The sequence below is a fragment of the Somniosus microcephalus genome, chromosome 1, assembly GCF_052327205.1.
Source record: "Somniosus microcephalus isolate GS21.2 chromosome 1, FLI_Smic_1.0, whole genome shotgun sequence".
In the NCBI taxonomy this organism is placed as follows: domain Eukaryota; kingdom Metazoa; phylum Chordata; class Chondrichthyes; order Squaliformes; family Somniosidae; genus Somniosus; species Somniosus microcephalus.
Window position 1 is genome coordinate 116,216,209 of NC_140987.1, and position 22,464 is coordinate 116,238,672.

Genomic DNA, 22,464 nt, shown 5'->3' on the forward strand with positions numbered 1-22,464 from the left:
AGTGCCAATCAGACGCCGTTTGCTCCAATGCAAAGAGTAGAGAGGCGGCACGCAGCTCTGATTGACGGGCCGGAGCGGGGGCGTGTAAAGCAGTTTGACTTTTGGACCTCCGTGCTGATGCGACAACTGTTAAACATCATCGGACTTGTCTTTAATTTCTCCTATCGCTCGAGTATTGTAGAAGTTTTTGCTGCATGTGGTTTTTTTTAATCACATATAAGTGAAGTGGTACGAAAGTTGACCTTGGACGAGCCCCGCATGTATTGTTAACCTTTCCTTTTTTGAGACTGGCGCAGTTTGCATCTGAAGTGCGTCTCTGCAACCAGAAGCGAGCAGAAAACTTTTTGCAGCTTTGTTTCGTTTTTGCCTAAACTGCAGCATGGCGGATGGAGAAGAGCTGCTTAATGCGGCGGAGTTTATAAAAGGTGATAAATTCTTGTATAGCTCGATGTGTTTTTTAAATATTTTGGATTGACAGGCAGCTTCCTGAATGAAGCTTTTAAGGCGTGGCGGTTTTAAATTTTAAATGGCTCGAACTTCGGCAGTAGCCTATCCTAAAGCTTCTGAACGATGGGAATGATTGTGCGCGCGTGAAAAACGCATCTACAGTTCATGCAGTTTGTAAATATGCGGCCACTATTTATTCCTAAACTATTATAATCAATAATGTTTATAACTTTTTGTTGTTTGTGTTTCAGATCGGCTGTATTTTGCTATTCTTCGACATAAACCCAAAAACACCGCGAACACGCACTATTTTAGCGTTGATGATGAACTTGTGTATGAAAAGTGAGTTTGTTTTGGTGACATTTCCCCAATTTTAATTTCCTGTAAGCCTCTTTAAAATGTTTATAGAACTTAAATGTGTCTTGGTTACTTCGCAGCATCGCCCCAGATCTGCCAGAGCAACTCTTGATGATTAAGGAGTCGATGTTTTATTAATTTTAAAAATGAACGGAAATACTGATTTATTTAAATATAAATGTGTGTTGAACATTTGCTTTTAAATTTAAGCAGTAATATAATCTGTCAATTTTCCACTGCATTTGTGTGGAGGCTGAAGGTTCATTCTTGCATTGATTAACCAGTATGTTTATAAAACTTTTAAACTTGTGGAGCCTACCTGGCCCTTTACATTGTTAGGGTGTGAGGGAGTGTTTCGTCATGATACCAGCCGTCATGGTGTGGGGCAAGCTTGATGGACCAGTTGGTCTTTACTGGCCCTCAATTTTACATGTTCATATTTGTGTTCCAGTTTTTATGCAGATTTTGGACCTCTGAACATGGCCATGTTATACAGATACTGCTGCAAATTAAACAAAAAAATTAAGGTAAATGGAAAGTTTCTTTTTTTTTAAGGCCTGAAAGTGCTTTTAAACAAATACTAGAGTACCAAAGAGCTAATATTTCAATATAATCATCTAGGTTAGTGCACAAATTAGGAAAGTTACAGTGTATGTCCATGAGTTTTCCAATGGAACTTTTCAAGATAAATCTTCATGTGCAGTGGTCCAAAAAGGAATTTCTTGATTTTTGGGTAGTAATTGTCCAAAAGTTACCTGAGGTAGCACCAGTGTGTTGCTGTACAATCTAGGTTTTTCCTAGCAACCTGGAGCGCTGGGATGTGGACTTGAAATTCCATGAATTGAGAGTTAGGTATTTTTAGCTCAGTATGTAATGGCCCAGAAATTCGGGTTGGAGGCTTCCCGTGGGTGCAAGCCTCCGACCTGCACTTAACTAGCGCGTCGGCCGCTGTGCTGTGGACCCGCGTGGTATTCTGATCCTGGGCCTCCTCCAACTGCCAGCGTGTAGTGCTTGCATATCCCAGGGGTGCAGTTAGTTCGAAGTGTCCCCTGGGATCACGTGGGCCATGGAGAACCAATGGTAGCAGGGAATGCCCATTCATAAATTTGACAGGAAGAGCTGACCAAATTATAAATACAAATCAGCCCCAAAACATCATAAACTTCAAATAATTTTTTTTTTTTAAATCACATTTTTAAAATAACTATACATAAAATAACTTTTAAACAATAATTTAAATTTTTGAAAAAATTAATTACAGTTTCTAACGGGGCTAAAAATAAACTTACCTTTCTTTAAAGTATTTAAAAATAATAAACCTGTGGAAAAAATGTTTTAATTTTACTTAATTCACCACTTACTTTGTTAAAAGCAGGCCTTGTGACTGCTTTTTAAAAGTGTAACTCCTGGAGACTTACCCTCCCGGAGAAAGCGGCAAAAAAAAGTAAGTTCCAGGCACACACTCTGCCTCTCTGGTGCACGTGTTCGACCTGTGAACCACTTCCTTTAAGGGAACGGAAGTTCCCGTTTCCCACGAATGCGCAGTGCATGCACGAAACCGGCACTTTCGTTGGGCCTACGCGTGAGTACCCAGCGTGTACTCACCCGTGGGGACCCGAATTTCTGGGCCAATAAGTGCTGAACAGGTGGGTGGGTTTAGCAATGCAATTAGTCAATCTCCTGTGGCATTGCACATGGAATTCAAGCCCTGGTGTTGTCTTCAGGTGACTAGAGGATAGCAGGCGTGGGTGGAAAGGGAGGAGACATACTTCAGTCTCCATCTGGAAGTCATACATTCTGTCCTTATTTTTGTTTCCATTGTAAATTTCTATGTCCATGTTTATAATGGGAACTGGTTATGTAACTTTGTTCATGCTGTAATTACATCTTCCTGCTAATATTGGCACTGCAATGTCCACAATTTTGGAGGGTGGAGGATGGTTTAATTATAGCCTGATAAGTTCTACATAAGCATTTTCCCTTTTAAATGTGGACATAAAAGTTGACTGAAGTGTGCACAGATATAAGATCTTTTATAATTTAGATCAGAAGGAAATTAGTGCAAGAGATATTAGAAGAGTGTCTCCAGGTGTAGCAGATGTATTCAAGCTTATACTTTAGTGAGGGATAAAGAAGTGTTTTCATGAAAGAAATGTGATGTATTGTCAAATACTTGTGATTTTTTGGGGGACAGATGGAAGAAATGCAAACTTTAAAGTGAAAATGCACCTCTTCTGCACACAAAACAAAAATCACTGGAATTTGATGCAGAAAAGCTCAGCCCTAGTTGTAGTAATTTGGACCTAAATTAGTAAAATTGGGTGAGAGGGGCAGAGGAGATACTGTTTCTTTAACCAGTGAGTTAGTATGAGCATTTGTGCTGCATCTGAACAACATTCTGTTTTCCCCCTTCCAGTTTTATTGCACCCCCAGGGTGGGGGAGAAAAGGCAGTGGCTGAATATATAACACTAATGGGAATATGGGACCAAATATAAAGATTGATAATATCTTAAACTTAAGGAGATTGGATTAGTACACTGCCGTTTTCAGTGTTGAAACCTGGGTTTGAAGCTAGCCCAAACTGATGTTATGAAATGCTTCTTTACTGCTGACTGTATCTTTTCCTGTTGTCTGTGAGCAGTCTTAACCCTGTTCTGAGTAGTTATGGATCTCTAGAATTGTTCAGACTCCATCACAAATAGGCAATTTAATTGAGACCACAAGGAATGGCTGATGTAGGAGGTACTCCGAGATTAGGGTTGAGGTATGTTGGCCCAAGGAAGGAGGAATTTTATCCTTCATCTGAATATGCAGTAATTAATAATTGAATGCTTGACGATGAATGCTCAAAGTGGGAAAGGTTTCCATTCCCCCTCCGAGATATCTCACCTTGATTCCAAAATATATATATTTTTTGTTTACTTCCTCCAAAAAAAGCATAATTGCTTTAGTGCTGACACTTTACACAGGCCAAGTTTCCTGTATTTTGCAATAAATTGTGAAACGTTGTAGTTTTGTAAGGGAAACTTCCCTTTGCAGCTATCTGATAACTTGAATGTGCAGAAAAATTTGAGTTGCTGCCAACCATTGAATCTGAATTGAACCATTGTTCTAAATTGGAATGAATATTTAAATGAACGTAATACACAGATACACTTTCTCTCTCCCACCCCATGTACTGTAATATAACAGGAGAAAAGAAAACACTGCCCACATTCCATCAGTCTTATTCTAGAGCTAATTGTCTTACATTTTCAGTCCTTTTTGGGAAGGAGAGCGTGAAAAATTAAATGCAATGTCAAATGATACTTTGTTGGAAAACCTGTAGGGAAAACAAATCTGGCAGCAAGTACTAGCATGTGAAAAATTAATTTTGCCTAGAGCAGGCATTGGTACAGTGCTGATCCACTTCAAAGTGAAGCATAATTCCTGAAAATGTGCTTCAGTTTTCACAAAAAATGCTCACCTAATCGTAGGATTGCTTAATGATAATAGGATTACTTAATGATATGTTAAGAGAAATAGATATTGGCATTAAAGCATATTGTAAAATGTTCCCTGGTTAGGAAACCTGGGATGTTTGTCAAGTGCCCCGATTTATTTTGAGGTGACTGCATGATTAATGATTCAACCAACATTTGCATCTCCGATAACGTGAGCAAATTAGAAATGAACCTTTTTTTAATTCTGGAAAGTATCAAGCAATTAATGGAAAGAAACCATCCGAAGCTGTTGCTTGTTTGTGTATTAGGGCCAGTAGGATTTTATTTATTAAATCAAGAAGGGTTTTGGATTACTGTTGAAACAATAATTTGTCCTGTAATTATAATGCCCAATATGCACCTAGTACTTTATTCCTTGCGTGCTGTCAGCATGAAATTCCATTGTTACTGTAAAATACAGCACAAAAGCTGTACTTTCACCTCCACTTTCTTTTTGCTAATATTTTCTTAGTGATTTCTCTCTCCTTCCTGTTGAAGGCATTGATTCTTTGAGATATGTTTCCACGGGCATCAGGAACCCTCTGATACTGTGCCCAGGTGGCCATTATTCTATGCTTGACAGTATCATCCATCTATTCCATCACAGGGCATCACAGCTAAGTTGGATATGTACTCATCTGATACTTACACACATTTCCATAACATTCACTGTTTATTAGTGAGTAATTATTTATCTATACTTCCAAAGTCCTGGAATGTGGTGTTGCCTTGCAACTACATTTCCACCCCACCATTCCTTATTCAAGTCTGAGAACTCTTCCTGTACATGTGCACTATAGAAATGTAAGTTGTTACACCAATGTAGTACCAGTGTGTAGAGTAGGCCATTCAGCCCCTCGAGCCTGTTCCACCATTCAATCAGATCATGGCTGATCTGTTGCTCAACTCCATTTAACTGCCTTTGATCCATATCCTTGATACTCTTGGCTGACAAAATCTATCGATCTCAGTCTTGAAAATGTTAATTGACCCAGTATCTGCAAACTTTTGGGGGAGATTTCCACTACCCTTTGGGTGAAAATGTGCTTCCTGATTTCACTCCTGAATGGTCTAGTTCTAATTGTAAGATTGTGGCACCTTGTTCTGGATTCTCTCACCAGAGGAAATAGCTTCTCTGTATCTATTCTATCGAACCCTTAATCATTTTAAGCACCTTGCTTAGATCACCCCTCAACCATCTAAACTGAAGGGAATACAAGCCAAGTTTATGCACCCTGCCCTTGTAATTTAACCCTTTAAACTCTGAATTTGAACTGTGCCCCCTGCAAGACCAATATATCCTTCCTGAAGTTTGATGCCCAGAACTGAATGCAGTACTCCACATGGGGTCTGACCAAGGCTTTATACAACTGAAGGATCACTTCCTCAGTTTTGAAATCCAATCCCCGGAGATAAAAGTTAACATTCCATTAGCCGTTTAATTACTTTTTGTACCTGCACACTAGCTTTGTGATTTTATTTCCATGGTCACCCTAAACTCTCTGCTCTTCCACAATTCTTAGTTTCTCACCATTAAGAAAATATTCCACTTTGTCTTTCTTGGATCCAAAGTGGATGACCTCACTCTTCCCTGCATTGAATTCCATTTGCCACAGTTTTAACCACTCACTTAATCTGTTGACGTAGTTTTGTAACTTCCTGATCCTATCTACATAACTTACTGTCACACAATGTTGGTCTGTTTTTGTTTAATTTACACCCAAATTGTTGTGGTATTCAGATCAGTGGCAATATTTTATACTTGTAAGCAAGCTTTCAAATCAGGGTTCCACTTTAAGGTGTTTAGTTTAGTGTGTTTCTGTTGTGTGTTAAACTGACTAGCCTTGTTAAGAACCATTAACTACTCAAGTCATCATCTGAATTGCATTCACTTTACAGCAAAATTAAAGTCTTACAATTTACAGTATTGTCTTTAGATCTCATGGATCTACATTGAAAGCTGGTCATCAAATTGCTGGTCAAGTGGCCTAAACCCTCCCACCCCAGAAGCTTATTTAGTTGTAAACTTTATGCCAGAACTGCTTGTGCAATCGTAAAGATATCGTTGTTGACATCCAGCTAAGTTAAGTTTTGCTTTTTTTTTGTCTCTTTCCCCCCTGCCCCCAACCAATTTCTCTGCTTTTACCTGATTCTTCACCCACCTCATGCCATGCACCAATTCTACCAGAGAGGATGGGCAGTCTGCTTCTAGGCCAATGCCAATAGAATTCTAACCAGAAGAGGGGGTGAGGGAGAGAATGGCCCTGTTACTATCCCCTCATTTATTTTTTTGCTCCTTTTCTTCTTTGTCCACTTCAATTTTCCACTTTCTCTACTCTCCTGAAGAGTGATTTAAGTTTGACTTTGAGTACCCCACTCGTGGATGAATGGAGATTGCCCTTGAGGACCTTGCTTATGAACACCTTTACCATGTGAGTGCCGACAGTAGGTTACAGCAGGCTACTCGTTTGGGGTGGTGGAGGAGAGGAGATTGCCACACAGCTGAGGCCAAGTCTAAGCTCAAGCCTAAACCTGATCCCATCCTTACCTGGTGCCTATATGCCTACTTTTCAATTCAGATCACTAGATAGTAATCAGGAGCAGAGAGCTCTCTTCCCTCCCCCCCCCCCCCCCCCCCCTCCAAACTTGGGCCATTTGTAATGCCCCTGCTGCCACCTTGGTTTAAATCTGCTCAATGGAGCCGAGGATTAAAGCTGAGATCCTCAGTTTGTTTAGTTCAGTTCCACATTTGATGGTTCATTGAGCTATCAGGAGAGCACTATACCATCAGTTTTGCCAGGGATTGAGCCTGGGATTACTTTGACATCTACTACATCAAGATATGCATAATCATTAAGCCATTAGGATGAAACTGTCTTGACTTGGATGTTTTCCCATTGTGATTCATCAGTCACTCCATGTCGCAGGTAGTTGTAAAAAGATCCAAGACATCCCATGTTCAGAGAGCACTGGGGCAACAGTCTATTTTTCAAAACTCTGGATAGGCTGGTGTGGTTCCTAATATCAAATTGGTTACAACAGCAAGTGCTCTTGCAAGCCCACGTACAGCAGCTGTTGGTGTGGACTAACTGCCCTTTAAATGTGTGGTTGGAACATAACTGCATCAAGTACAGAAAAGGCTCTGAGGTTAAAACATGGTGCATGTTTAGAGTTGGTTGGAAATTTGATAATGCTTCTGTAACCAGGATTAGATGAATGGCATGTGCTCTGGGATTTGATTTGGAATTGAGCTTGTTTTTTTAAAATAATAAACACGTATACAGAGAAGGTCAGACTGTATCCTCTCAGGGTTGCTGGCAACAGCTGACATTAAATTCCAACTACTGCACATTGATACAACTCAGTATTGGATAGTATAGTAAATAATAGGGTGGAAAATAGATTGTAAAGATTTTAATGGGTTTTAATATCTGTTCTTGGCTTATGTTCTGGTGCTTAAAACTTGGAGATTGATTGCTTGAGAATATGCACTGTTTGCAAAGTGACTGTCTTTCAAATAAAAACTATGGAGAAAAGAAGCTTGTTGTCTCTAAGGGAGGAATTTTGCCAGCCCTGGGGAGGCGGGACTGCCGGGAAAATGGCAGAATCTGGGGGCGGGTGCTCATCCCGCCCCCGACCCGCGCTGGGAGCCGCCTCCCCGAGGCGGGAAGGGGATTACAGCCACTTAACTGCCCATTTTACTCTTGCAAGCGTGGGCTTCCCGACGTCTGGAAACCCCGCCTGGGTCTGTGGGAGTCGGAGGGGTCCAAAAGTGCGCTGTAGAAGTGAGTGATGGGTGCAAGTATGGAGAGGTAAGTATGTGAGGTGAGTGTAAAGTGATAGAAAATGTTTACTTACTTTTTGTTTCTTCCTGCAGGCTTCAACAGTTGGGGAACCGGAGACTCCCGCATTTCACCGGCAGAGATGACAGATGGCCGCTGCATTCTCTGATGTAACAGCCCTCTGCTTTCTGCTCAGCAGATAGGTTTGATGAGTCTTGAATACAAGGACTCACCAAACAACAGAGAATGTCAGTGTTTGACAGCTTCACAGAGCTGTCAAACGATGACAATTCATCTGTCAAAAAAATTTTGACAGATGAAACGTCATACGCTGACGTTCTCTGTCACCGGCTTTCCCTCAATTGGCCTGCTAAGCCCGCTGGGCGGGCTTAACAAGGTCAATCAAGGGGAAATAGCGTGGGTTGGCCACTAAAAGGCGGGACTAAAACCCGACAAGTGGGGGTCCAAAAGCTCCCTATTGACAAAATCCAGCCCTAATAGTTGGAGCTAGATTAGTAAAACAATACTTAGAGATGTGCACTTGTGACTATATGTTAATATAGATATCCGTAATATCGCAGCTGTGTTGTGGTACAACCACTTGAAAGCTGATGCTGCATTTCAGACCACACATTTAAGGCTGAAGTCTGAAATATACACATTTGGTGGTATTGAGCTGAATGGTTCTGTTGAAACACTACCCTTCTGCTTCTACGACCCGATTGGTGGTATGGTTAAGGGGAGGAATTCTCCTTTCTGCAGGCAATAGAGATCTCATACAAAATTGAATTTGGGGAACCAATTGGTATTGGTTTGACAATACACAGTACAAAACTCTCTGAGTCAGGGTTACTTGGTAGTCTCATTCAGAGATGATAGGATGACACCAGACATCCTAAGGTCAAGTATAGAGTAACTAGATACAGTGCTCGTTTTGGTACCACCCAGCAGAGATCCTTAACCTTGATTTTCAGAAAAGCACCCTTCTTGCACCAAAACCTTTATAAAGCTGCCCATTCCCTAGTACTGATATTCAAAAGCAAACTACTGCAGATGCTGGAAATCTGAAATAAAAACAGAAAATGCTAGAAATACTCAGCAGGTCAGGCAGCATCTGTGGAGAGAGAGAAACAGAGTTAACGTTTCAGTTCAATGACCTTTCGTCAAAACTGGAAATTGTTAGATATGCTTATGTTGAGCTTACGATGTGGTCCCCTCTACATTGGGGAGACCAAACGCAGATTGGGTGACTGCGGAACACCTCCATTCAGTTTGTAAGCGTGACCCGAGCTTCTGGTCACCTGTCACTTTAATTCTCTGCTCCACTCCCACTCTGACCTCTCTGTCCTCGGCCTCGTACACTGTTCCGATGAAGCTCAACGTAAGCTCGAGGAACAGCACCTCATCTTTCGATTAGGCACTTTACAGCCTTCCGGACTTGACATTGAGTTCAACAATTTCAGAACATAACCTCTGCCCCCATTTTTTCGGACGGCAGCTGTTGATGATTCTGCTATTCCCATTTACACCTCTTCTAGACCCATCTTTTGTTTCTTTACTTGTTCCATTACCATCTCCTTTTGCCTCACACCATCATCTCTTTTGTCTTTTAATCTCTCTTGCCTTCTACCCTATCACCGACCTTCCCTTTTGTTCTTTTCTCCCCTCCCCCTTTCCCTGCCTCTGCACTTGCTTAAAATCTGTTACATCTCTAACTTTTGCCTGTTCTGTTTCTCTCTCCACTGATATTATTCACCATAATAAGCACACAGTCCAGCCCAAAAGTGATTGTAAAAGTTTTTTTTTCAAAGCAGCTCAATTTTGATATTTTATGGGTATGGTAATATAGATATCTGGAATCAATTTATAGTATATTAAAAACTTGTGGCTGAGTGCACTTCCTGTGAACTTTTTACAGTATATAATAGAAAATACCTATGTAAACTCATCACGCAGCCATCTGGCCACTGGGTTTCCTCAATGCTTTGACATTTTTTTTCCTCCAGTAACTGAAATTTATGTCTAAAATAAGAGTTTAACCAAAATCTTAAGTTGCATATTCCACAATAACATGATTAAATTTATCCATTGAATTTTTTTGTGTGTCTTAAGTATTTAATTGAAGGCCTCACTCTTCCAAAAGCCTTGGAGTTGATATTTTTGGTGAGAGCTGTGAGCTGAATTTGGGTTGTGCAGTGTACCTAATTTCCCAGAATGTACCAGTACCATTCAGTAAACTATACTGAGGAATTTTATTTTTTCCTCAGCTTCCAGCAGTTTCTGCTCAAGCTTTTCAAAATAATTTGAAGAAAAGCTAGATGACAATTTTCAAAAGCTTTACTTGAGTAAAATTCATGTTTTTAAAAAAATATAGACTGAGAGAAGAAATGACAGTATTCTAATCACAGCTGTTTTAGCCTTTATTTTGCATTCTAAAAAGTTTAGAATGGGATAGACTGGGGTTCGGGGAGGGGTAAGGGGGCGATAGTGTGTCCTTGTAATGTTTAAGCCAGCTAATTAACTCAACTGTGTTTTGTTGGCAGTTAGAAAAGGCCAATGCTGATGGCTCACAGCTGGGGTGTGTGTACGCACAAATTAGTGGTGGAGGGAAGCATGAGTGATCGAGGGAGCGGTTAGGAAGGGAGCTGCTGAAGGCCACATTTTCCTAGCAACTCCCACCCCAAATCCAATCTGCATCTATTGGTGCCTTCTTTCCCTGCTATACCACCCACCTTGCATCTGAAAGGAAAGAAGAAATAGTGAGAGAAGCATAAACGAGAGTTCGGGGAAGAGAAGCAGAATAGGAAGGAAGGAATAGAGTGGGAGAGACAACTTGAGGAGAGAGAGATCATATTAATGCATGCAACACCACAGAAGATCAACTTTTAATGTAATAAAAAAAATCTTAGACCTGTATGCACATCTGTTGACTTTTCCATTATCAATTCCAATTTCCACATTTATAATGGAAACCTGCCTATGTTAACTTGTCACACTGTAATGATGCTCTAGTGTAGATACTGCAGTGCCACCACTGGTGGGAGGGTGTAATTACAGCAGAAGTTTACATAGGCATTTTCCGTTATAAATGTAGACATACAAATTTTTAGTGCAATATAAAAATAAGAGGGTATGTATGACTTTAACATGGATGGAATTGCACTCCCTAGTCCAATTATCCTCCACCCTCTAGCCCTGCTTCACCTGTAGATTACACCTGAATTGCTGTGTGCAACACCATTGGGAGATTGACTAGTTAGACTAAATTGTTTTAAAGTAGGCAAGTTGGTTTTCAGCAAAATCGTAAAGTACATTGTCGACATGAAGCCAATGTGTTCCTAGCACTTTTTCTAATTAGAAATAACTTCTGTCGTTTAGCTTGGTACATGCAGTTGCATTGTGATCATTTTGTTTTCATTGTAGTCATTTCCCATGGGAAGGAAGAAAATAGTTCACTATACAGGTTGTGATCAGAAGAAACAGGCAAATGCAGCTGTCCTTATTGGGTCCTTTTCGGTAAGTGTTATATGATTCCTTTAAATGCATAGTCATCCTGGAGAAGTACTGTGGGATGCTCACATTATATTTTCTATCCCTGGCCAAGTTAACGGATATGCAATAGTTACATTAACTCAATCAGCTAAATAAGTGTAATTTGAGCACAACTGCTAATTAAGCTTAGAGATTGAGAGATAAATTTGCTGCTCTGATGTGAATAAGGGAGGAAGACTAATAAAAGTGGGGTTACATATTTCAATCAAAAAAGGACAATCCTCCTGAAAAGGATTGGAGTGTTTATAAGTTTAGTCCATTATTTTAATGATTTTTAAAAAATGTTCCTGGCATTCAATGAATTTTTACCTAACAACTTAATACTTTGTTTCTTGTAGCATGTAATTCAAGGTCTTAATTATGCTTTGGGGTACTGCTGTTGAATGAATACTAGTAAAATATCTGAACAATCACAAGCTGCTTTTTGTGAATTTGCTTGTGGTTCCCGGTATTAAAATTATTGCTATCTTGATGACGTACATACTGGCACATTTCTTTCTGTAATGTACTAATATAGAAATGTAACTTTAAACGATGTATGTTAAAATAAGATTAGAAGAAGGTCCAGTAACTGTAGAGACACAAATGCCCATGGTTGAGTTTTAGCCATGATGGCTTGCCTAGTCTTATTGCTCCCTCAGCTTTTCCCTCTGACGATATTTGTGTTCGGCTTTGAACTCCAAATGCTACATGGCCTTTACTGAACACTGCATATGTTCAAGTTGTCTAAATGTGAACTCCTCTTCATAACTTGAGAGGAATACATCTCTGCAAAATGTTCTGCCTGGAGTTAACAAGGAATTATTTTCTCTGGACCAGAGACCCTGGGCTCCTTATTGTTCCAGAAAAGCTCTAACACTCAAGCTAATATCCATTGTCATGATGTAAGATAGCAGTGGTTCAATGAGCAACATGGAACCCCCCTCCTTAGCAATGTCCTTGGGAATCATAAAGCAGTCTCCTTGAGTGCAGAAGGAGCACTTGTACACCCAAATGCCAAAGAAACTTGCATGTGAGCACAGTTGGTGTTAAAATACTGACTTTTTTTCCCCTTAAGGCTGTTTGCCTCCTCCCCAATCTACTTTGCAGACTCTTGAGTTAACAGTGGTTTTTACATTTAAGTTCTAATGTGTTTTAAGTTGTATTGTGAATAATTCTTTATATTCCTATAAGATATCGTGCAATGATAGCAGAGGGTCACCAAACTTGAACTAATTTTCTGCTCACCCATGCTGAATGCAAAGATTTGACAGTTTTTCAATTCCTTACACAAATGACCATTTCTCCTAGCTTAACCTGGACATGACTCTTTGCAGGTTATTTGACTGTCGAGAGGCACAGTGACCTAACTTTATCCTGCCCTCATTTGCCAGTAGGCTCGCTATATAACAGTCATGGGCGGGAACCCTGTCTGATTTTATCTTTTAAATTTTCTTCCCTCTCGCAACCCAGCATAAGAGACACTGAGGCCTAGCCTAGTTCTGCTGCTGCCATTCATGTTGAGATCATCTAACTCAATGGCCCGGAACTTGCGGTCCTGATGACTGTGTTCGCTGTCATTTCGCCTTTGAAACTGATCGCAACTTCATTATTTAGCGCCTGCGCAGCCTAACGTGGAAATCCTGAAGTTGTGGTCTGCCATTAACTTCTGCTCCACAGGCTGTGCTGTGGAGCCCCCCACACCCCCGGCCCCCCCCCCCCCCCGCAAAAGAGCCGGCAATCAGTGTAAACGGTCATATTATGGAAACTGACAAAAACTCCGGCTTTTCCGCCGTAATACCGCTGTTAAATACCCCATTGAAAGTTAGACCCTTTTGGATTAGGTGTAACTGGCGTTTTAACAGCATATTGACTGCTAAGAAAAGGTTATGTCCCTGAAAAGCTAATTTAAATTTTGTGGAATGTCAAACTTACCCATTTTAATAAAAATGAAAATTTTTAAGAAACTTTTTAAGATTGTTCATCTTTATTTCAGGTTTGTCTTTTCCCTATGGGAGAGCCCCAAATTTTGTTTTGCGCTCTCTAACACTTTTTTTTTTTTTTTTTTTTAATTTTTTTTTAAAAAGTTAGAATCAAAGGAGCTTACCCACTTCCTGGTTTGCTGTCTGAGAGAATTCTGTATTTTGATTGGCTGCTTAGATAGCTTGTTGATGTCACAGCAGCTCTTCGCTGGGAATCCCCATTAACTTGCGTTGATTTCAATTACGCATCGGAAAAGCCGAACTTCTCCCCACAGAGATCGTGAGACCTTTATGGGAAATTTACTTCGGGGCCAGAGGTGAATGCCTTTGCTTCGATGCTGATTGCAAATTATGGGCCATTAGAGACCAGGAATTGATTCTAGGACCTTTCTGGTCTGTGTGGCTTAGTACCATCCTATTTACTTGGAATTACATTTTGAATAAGTGTGTGTATAATACCCCATTAACTTGCGTGGTTGTTGTCATTTGTTTGGAGTCCTGTAGTTGAATATTCACACTTTCTGTATAGCTTACTAAAGAATTAGCATTTGAAAACTAACTAGCTTGTGAATTTAATACTACTTCCATGCAAATGAGATTTTCAACACAGCAGCTAGTTGCGGTGGACAACGAGGACATGATGGGTTTAATGAAGTACTTGAATGTTCAGAATAGCCATCATTGGAATTAAATAATCATACTTATTTAAAACAATGTTCCCTCACTTCATTTTTATAAATAGAAAATTAGGAAGATATTAGAATGTTTCTGTGCCATCTCTGGTGAAGAGCTTTGTAACTGTTGGTACACGTGTGAGATTTTACACTGAGGGCAGGATCAGGCTTAATTGTGGTGTCTCTGATTGTCTCATAGCGTGTTAAGACTCAAACTTAAATAGAGCCTTTGGGTGAGTATCTATGGAATCTCTGCTGGAGGATCAAACATTTTGAATTGAAAGGGAGAAATATGAAATATTATTAGACCTAGGGGAAAAAATAATTTGACCACAGCAATTTTCCAGATGCCAAATATGCACCTCTTATTAGAGAGTTCAATTATGATACTATTTCCATTATAGCTTTTGGCAGATGTCCAGGATTTAGAGTCTGGATTACTTAATTGAGTTTGCTGACAGCTTGACGTCATAAATTGCCTTTTTTAATTATACAATACTGTAGTGGAAGCTTTCATTGTTGGAATATGAGTGTGAAAAATAGGTGACCTGAAGATATATGAAAAAGATCCAAATGGGATGGGACAGAATAGTAAGCAAATGGAATAGAAAAGAGGTTAATGTTGGACAAGAAGAATGATGAGAGGATCTTTGAACTAGCACTAAATATGTGTGTGACTGATTATGACGAGAAGAATAAGGTGGCATGTTATTTGAGAGTTGCAAGGAAAATTGTATGGAAAAGTTGAGCATAATCGATCAAGAGGTGGGTAAAGTAGAACGTGGGTAGATGATTGATGGAATGAACAGCAGGGCTAATGCATTCCTCCTGTGTCGAAACTGGAAAGTATGGGCTGCATCAGTTGCCAATCTCTACAGCAACGATAGCACAAAGAGTAAAAGGAGAATAAAGACATCTAAGAATTGTTACAATTTGTGAAAAATTTATTTAAAAAAATATAAGTGGGGTTTCTTGAAAATGTGTGTATATATTAGTATATTAATTGGTATCCTGTTTTGCTCATGGGTCTGGGGCCTGGAGCACATTGTGGTCCCATTCTGAGTATGGGAGGGGAGGAAGATTGGGATTGAGGTAACGAACTTGACAATTAAAACCACTGGATCATAAGAAAAATTTAACCGCACCACTGAGTGATGAATTGGGTTGGCAGCTGTTTGCAAAATTGTTTCCCTGGATCTCATTTCCATTGTGGGACAAAAAAATTGGGAAGGGTCTGTAAAGCAATGGAATTTTTTTTTGATCGCAGTGATAACTTTCCATTCACAATGTGCCATGACCTTTTGTTAGCACGATCGTTCTTACTTTGTACTCTTGAGTAGAAAATGGCAGGCTTCAGCATCATTCTTGGAGTTGTAGTCATCAGCATAACACGGAGAGTGGTGTACATCTTTTTCTCTAAAATAATGAAAGAAAGAACTTGCAATTCTATAGCACCTTTCATGACCCCGGACATCCGAAAATGCTTTACAGCCAATGAAATACTTCTGAAGTGTAGTCGTGGTTGTAATGTAGGAAACATGGTTGCCAATTTGTGCACAGCAAGGTCCCACAGATGACCAGGTAATCTATTTTAGTGATGTTGGTTGACAGATACATATTGACCAGGAAACCGGGGAGAACTTCCCTGCTAAATTCTCTGGTGTTTAATAAGATTAACCTAGGATAAAACGTCAGCACCTTGTCTAATCTGCAGATCAAAAGACTGGCAGACAGTTGAAGGCCGGAGCCCAGTTACTTAACAAAAAAAAACCCACATTAACCTGTCATTTTTTTAAAATGTTGTGTTTGTGCAGTATTTAGTAAGTATGGAAAAATTGTTACAGGCGATAACTGAAGCTATGCTGGAAGAGTTAATTTTTGAGTGGCTATTGAATGTAGGGAGAGTTAGCAAGGTGAAAGGGTTTAGGGAGTGCGTTCCAGAGTCTAGGGTCAAGATGGACAATGGAGCCACCATTAAAGGTGGAGCGAGAGAGTGAGGATGCAGAAATGTTCAGAATTGGAAGGGCGGAGGATGCACCAGCTCATAAGACTGGAGGAGATTACGCAAGTAAGGTGCGGAGAGGTTGTGGATGGATTTATAAATGAGAATAAGGATTTTTAATTCAATGGGAGATTGGTGAGAGCAGAGGTGCTGGGGATGGGCATGATGTTGGAGGATAGGTGTTTATAATTTACTCATCAAAACAATAAGGTTCTTATACATTGAATATCGGGTATTAGATTTATTAAGTATACAGTACATGTATAATACACTTAAAAGGAAAGGTACTATAAATTGACTTAAACTTCCGTGCTTAACAGGCAAAGGCTAAAGTTTAGTAGTACTACAATATAAAAAGAAATCAATAGCAGTATAATAGCAGACTTCAGGACAGTCTAATTTGGTAATTTTAGAGAAATCAGAGTTTATAGAAGATACAACTTTGGAAGTGAAGCTAAAAGGTGACAGGGTGTGATGAGATAAGGGTGGAAATGATAGTTGTTATGGAGGATAATAGACAATCTTGGTGATGGGTAGAAGGTTATGCACTTGTTTCAGCTAAAATGAGCAACTGGGAAGAGGGATGAAAGCTCTAGGATGTTCTCAAAAGCCTAACTAAGTAACACTCGTGAGCATATTGCTCTGTATAACGTGCACTGCAGCTCTTGAAAACTCTTGCTAGGTTTACTTTTAATGAGTTGCATTGTCCTGTCTATACTGACACATTCAGGATTAAATCAATTCAAAAATATTGTAGAATGCATCTTGAAGGAGAAAGTAAGAAGGAGAAAGTAAATAGCAATGGTTTACAAACTTTTTTTTTGTCGGGGAACCCACTAAAAAAATTGACATGCTTCCAAGGCCTCACTGATCTAACTTCTGAAAGGTAGTCAGCTACGCAAAGGAAACTGACAATAGCATGGAAAATGTTTATTAGACTATAGCAACAACAGCAACAATTTATATTTATATAGCGCCTTTATCGTAGTAAAACGTCCCAAGGCACTATATAAATGCAAGTTGTTGTTGTTGCTAAGACATAAATAAGCAACATAAATAATGTTCTACACAGTTAACAGACAGAGGAAAAATAGAATCTGATGAGCTTAGAATCCAGAGACTCCAAAGTGGAATTTCACTGGGTGCAAATTATGTTTTTATTTGAAAATGTAGTGGCACTGCAGGAGCCGCTGTAGCGATTTGGCAGACAGTGATTAGGTTTAGACACGACAGACAAATTACCCTCGGGTGGGTCTAGTTACCACCAGCTGTAATTTGATTCATGTGATTTTGGGTAGGTTATACTGCAGCTCTGAAATGGGGGCTGTGATTGTGATGAAATCCATTAAGTGGAACAAGGACTGAGGCGATATCGTAGAATTAACACAAGTACTTTATTAACAACTGGGAAACACGTTACAGACAGCCTGCATCAGCATCCTGGCATTCCACCTTGTGCTGACCTATACAGGAAGCAAACCTCTGACCTTAGTAGCAGCATTGGCTACAGCACCACCTGGTGGATAACCTTAATCATAACATCCCAGATTACTATATCCCTCCCCCCCCCTTAAGATTTCAGTATGAATTTCTTAACAAACAACCATTCCTGAGGGTCACATAAGGAGTCTCCATTCATCATGTTCCATACTTGACGAATCTAACAGTTCAATATCAATCTCTCTGGTGGCTTGTGAGACCTTTGTGAACGTCTAACAGTAAAGTCCCTGCTTGTTTGTGGTGAAGCCACCAGCTGCTCCTGAGCAGTGCTCAGAGCATCTGACTCTGCAACGATGGTTTCCACTTGACGGATAGGTTCCTGTGGAATTGTCTCTGTCCATGGTGGTGGCACCACAGATGCACTTGGATAACTGGGGGCAACCCTGTCTTCAGTCATTGCATCTGGAACCTTCATTTCAATTTCTCCTTGTCTGGGAAGTATCTGATCTACATGTATGCGTACTACGCTACCATCTCCCAACATGACCTTGTATGATACTGGACCTGTCATTGAGTCTATGAAGCCAGGAATCCACTTTGGTCCATAACTGAAATTCCTGGTAAGGATCGCATCTCCTTCTCCAAAACTTCGGCTCTTTGTTCTTTGTCATGGTTCTCTTTTTATTTGTTTTGTCTGTTTTCCATTTTCCTTTTTAGGTCTGGGTGGACAAGGTCAAGAGTGGAGCATAGTCTACGACCTAATAACATCTCAGCAGGAGAGAGTCCTGTGGTGGATTGAGGTGTTATTCTTTAGCTCAACAGAACCCGTGACACTTTGGCTGCTAAACTCCCTTCTGCACTTTTTTTCATCATCTCCTTAAATGTTTGTACGGCTCTCTCCGCAAGTCCATTCGAGGACGGATGATATGGAGTCGAGGTCACCTGCACTATGCCATTTTTTCTCAAGAACTCTTTCGTCTCTGTACTCACAAAACAAGTGGTATTGTCACTCACCACGATCTCCGGTAGCCCTTGATTACTGAAGCTCCGACGCAGGCAGTCTATAGTAGTAGTGGCGGAAGCAGAATTTACAGGATAAACATCCATCCATTTGGAATGTGCATCAATGATTATGAGGAACATCTTCCCCATGAATGGACCCGCATAATCTAAGTGCAATCTTCTCCATGGTTTATCCGGCCACTCCCAGGGGTGGAGAGGAGCCGCTGCTGGTGCCTTCCGGTGTTCCTGACAAGTGCTGCATATCTTGACTAGATTTTCTATCTCCTCATCTAGCTTTGGCCACCACAAGTAACTCCTAGCCAAGGCTTTCATACGCGAGACCCCAGGATGACACTGATGTAGTTGCTCTAGGATAGACTGTCGTGCTGGCCGTGGAATAATCACTCGTGCTCCCCACAACACGCAACCATCCTGCACACTCAGCTCTGTTTTCCTGACACTGTAGGGTGTGAAGTCAGCCCCTTCCGGATGCTGTGGCCATCCCCTCACCACATATTCTCGAACTCTAGACAGTACTGGATCTTTACCTGTCCATGTTCTTACTTGCTCTGCAGTCGCAAGTGCCGTGTCAGTGTCCTCCAACATCAAAACTCTGTCCTCCGGAGCTGCACGGATAGGTGTGCCTGGCAGTGGAAGACGGCTCAAGGCATCTGCGTTCCCATGGTACTTGCCCGCCTTGTAGATGATGACATACTCATATGCCCTCAACGTCACTGCCCACCTCTGGATCCGGGATGACACCATCTGTGGAACTGCATTCATTTCGTTGAAAAGAGAGAGAAGAGGTTTATGATCGGTGCATATGGTGAACTTCCTGCTATATATGTACTTGTGGAACCTCTGTAACCCAAACATTACTGCTAACCCCTCTTTGTCTAACTGGGAAGTTTTTTTTCACTGGTGTTAGAGTTCGGGACATAAACCCTATTGGTCTTTCAGTTCCATCTTCCATGCAGTGTGAAAGAACTGCCCCCACCCCGTAAGGTGAAGCGTCACAAGAGAGAATGATGTCTTTCTCTGCATTGTAGTGAACCAGCACATCCGACGACAGCATCAGTTTCTTGGACTGTTCAAATGAAACCCCCTGCTCCTCTCCCCACTGCCACTGTGTCTCCTTGCGCAGTAGTTTGTGAAGAGGTGCTAACACAGTTGACAAGTTTGGTAAAAACCTGTTATAATAGTTCAGCAGTCCCAGGTATGCTTTTAACTCAGCCACATTTGTAGGAGCAGGGGCGTCCTGCAGTGCATGTACCTTCTCCTTGAGTGGATGGAGCCCGGTGGCGTCCACTCTGTGTCCCAGGAACACTGCCTCATTCCCCAGGAAAGTGCACTTACTCCTCTTGAGCCGGAACCCTGCCTTCTCCAATCTCTGTAGTACCTCTCTCAGTGCTCAGATGCTCCTGGTCGGTTCTTCCCGTCACCAGAATGTCATCCAGATAGATGGAAACATGTGGAATCCCTTGCAGTACACCTTCGATTGTCCTCTGGAAGATAGCTGGACTAGATGAGACACCAAACGGTAAGCGGTTATATGTAAACAAGCCCTTGTGTGTATTTATGGTGACATACTTCTTTGACTCGTCATCCAGTGTAATCTGCAAGTAGGCATGACTCATATCCAACTTTGTGAATTTCTTTCTTCCAGCCAGGTTTGCAAAGAGATCCTCTGTTTTGGGAATAGGATACTGCTCTAGTTTGGACACCCGATTGACAGTCAATTTATAGTCTCCACGGAGTCTTGCCGAATTGTCCGGTTTTAACACAGGTACTATGGGAGCTGCCCATTCCGAACATTTCACCGGCTCCAGTATGTTTTCTCTCAATAGACGGTCAAGCTCAGCCTCTACCTTTGGCTTCATGACATAAGGCACAGGTCGTTGTTTTAAAAAACCTTGGCGGTGCCTCCTTGTCTACATAAATCTTAGCTGGGGGGCCATTAAATGTGCCAAGTTCCTCCTTGAACACACTCTCATGTTCACTCAACACTGCTTGCAAAGTCAACTGTTTGCCCGCATCTATTTGATGTACTGCTCCCCAGTCTAACTTAAGTTCTTTTATCCAGCCCCGGCCTAACAGGTTTGGTCCGGTACCCGATACTATAACTACAGGTAGCTGTTCCACTGTGTCCCTGTGTTGCACAGTTACCTTAGTTATACCTAATGTCGCTACTCGTTCACCTGTATATGTTTTAAGATGCAGGGAGCAAGGCTTCAACTCTGGAACTTTTACACAGTTCCACAATTTTGAGTACTCTGCCTTGTTCATTATGGTCACGCCACACCCTGTATCCACTTCAAAGTTCACCTTAGAGTCATTTACTGTCAGTTGCAATGTGATAGGAGCCACTTTTGGAATGTTCTCTAACATGCTATACATTATGAACATGTCCTCTTCTTCCTCCGCTTCCCCGCTAATGTGGTGTACTCCATGTTTTTTCACTTCTCTCCCTTGGTTTTGCTGTCCTCCCCCTTTCGGTTTGGATTCCTCCACAGGTGATTTCGCCCTGCAAGCTCGTTTTATGTGTCCTTGTTTCCCACACTTGTAGCACTTTTCCTCCAGAAACCGGCATTCACTCGCCAGGTGATCGCCCTTGCATCTATCGCATGCTCACGTTGTGGTTTCTGACGCATGTTCAACTTGTGCACAACAACCTGACCTGCAACTTGCGTAGCATTAGCCCTGTCTGAACCCTGTATTTCTTTTACATCTCGGTTCACTGTCTCTATGGCTTGAGCAAGTTCCAATGCTTTTTCATAAGTAAGCCCAGTCTCGGATAATAATCTACACTGCATTCGGTTGTCCATAATTTCGCAAACTAGCCTATCTCGCAGCATTTCCTTCAGGTTGTTCCCATAATTGCAATCTTGTGCTAATTTACGCAACACCGCTACATAGTCCATTACGCTCTCTTCCTCTTTCCTGTTCCTTGACTTAAACTTGAACCGCTGTACAATCTCACTAGGCTTAGGGTTGAAATGTTCTTTTAGCAAAGCCACTAATTCAACAAATGATTTGTCTCCAGGCTTTTCAGGACTGAGCAGATTTTTCATCAAACTGTAGGTTTGGCTTCCCACTGAACTAAGCAGAATGGCTTTCCTTTTTCCGGCATCATTTATTTCATTTGCTTCGAAAAAATAACCCAACACTTCACAGTATTCTTCCCAGGTTTGTGCTTGAATATCAAAAGCGGAAACCATTCCTACCGTGGCAGCCATGCTCTCTTCCAGCTTGTAGCTAACTTTAGCTCGTGTTTTTGTTGTTTAAACGTCCTGGCAGACTTTTCTTCTTTATGCAGGGTCCTTAAGTTGCCTTGTCGCCAAATGTGATCAATCCATTAAGTGGAACAAGGACTCAGAGGCGATATCGTAGAATTAACACGAGTACTTTATTAACAACTGGGAAACACGTCCTGGCATTTCACCTTGTGCTGACCTATACAGGAAGCAAACCTCTGACCTTAACAGGAAGCAAACCTCTGACCTTAGTAGCAGCATTGGCTACAGCACCACCTGGTGGATAACCTTAATCATAACATCCCAGATTACTATAGTGATTGTGGCAGATTTTAGAACTGGCCCATTCTCTTTGCTGCAGTATAACCAAGTGTTTGATAAGTTAGAATTCTGGATCACTGTCAGTAAACGAAGTATCAAGTTTGGTGTTAAACATTTATGACTTGTGTCGGAACTACCAAAAACAAAGAATACAGTCACTTGGGATCAGTGACACTATTTCAGTGACTC

At 41.1% G+C, this 22,464-nt stretch overlaps 1 protein-coding gene across 2 annotated transcripts in view; it reads left to right on the plus strand.

Moving 5' to 3' along the window:
* Positions 1-22,464, plus strand: part of LOC147124314 (dual specificity protein phosphatase CDC14A-like) — a 122,197-nt gene that overhangs the window by 64,385 nt on the left and 35,348 nt on the right. The window contains exons 1-4 of one of the 2 annotated variants that reach the window (XM_085984903.1): positions 22-425; positions 699-789; positions 1,256-1,331; positions 11,493-11,585. In XM_085984903.1, coding sequence (XP_085841029.1) covers positions 380-425; positions 699-789; positions 1,256-1,331; positions 11,493-11,585 — 306 coding nt within the window. In that variant the 5' untranslated portion in view covers positions 22-379. Of the gene's footprint in view, positions 1-21; positions 426-698; positions 790-1,255; positions 1,332-11,492; positions 11,586-22,464 lie in introns of those variants that run through there. The other variant, XM_085984898.1, reaches the window with a different exon arrangement.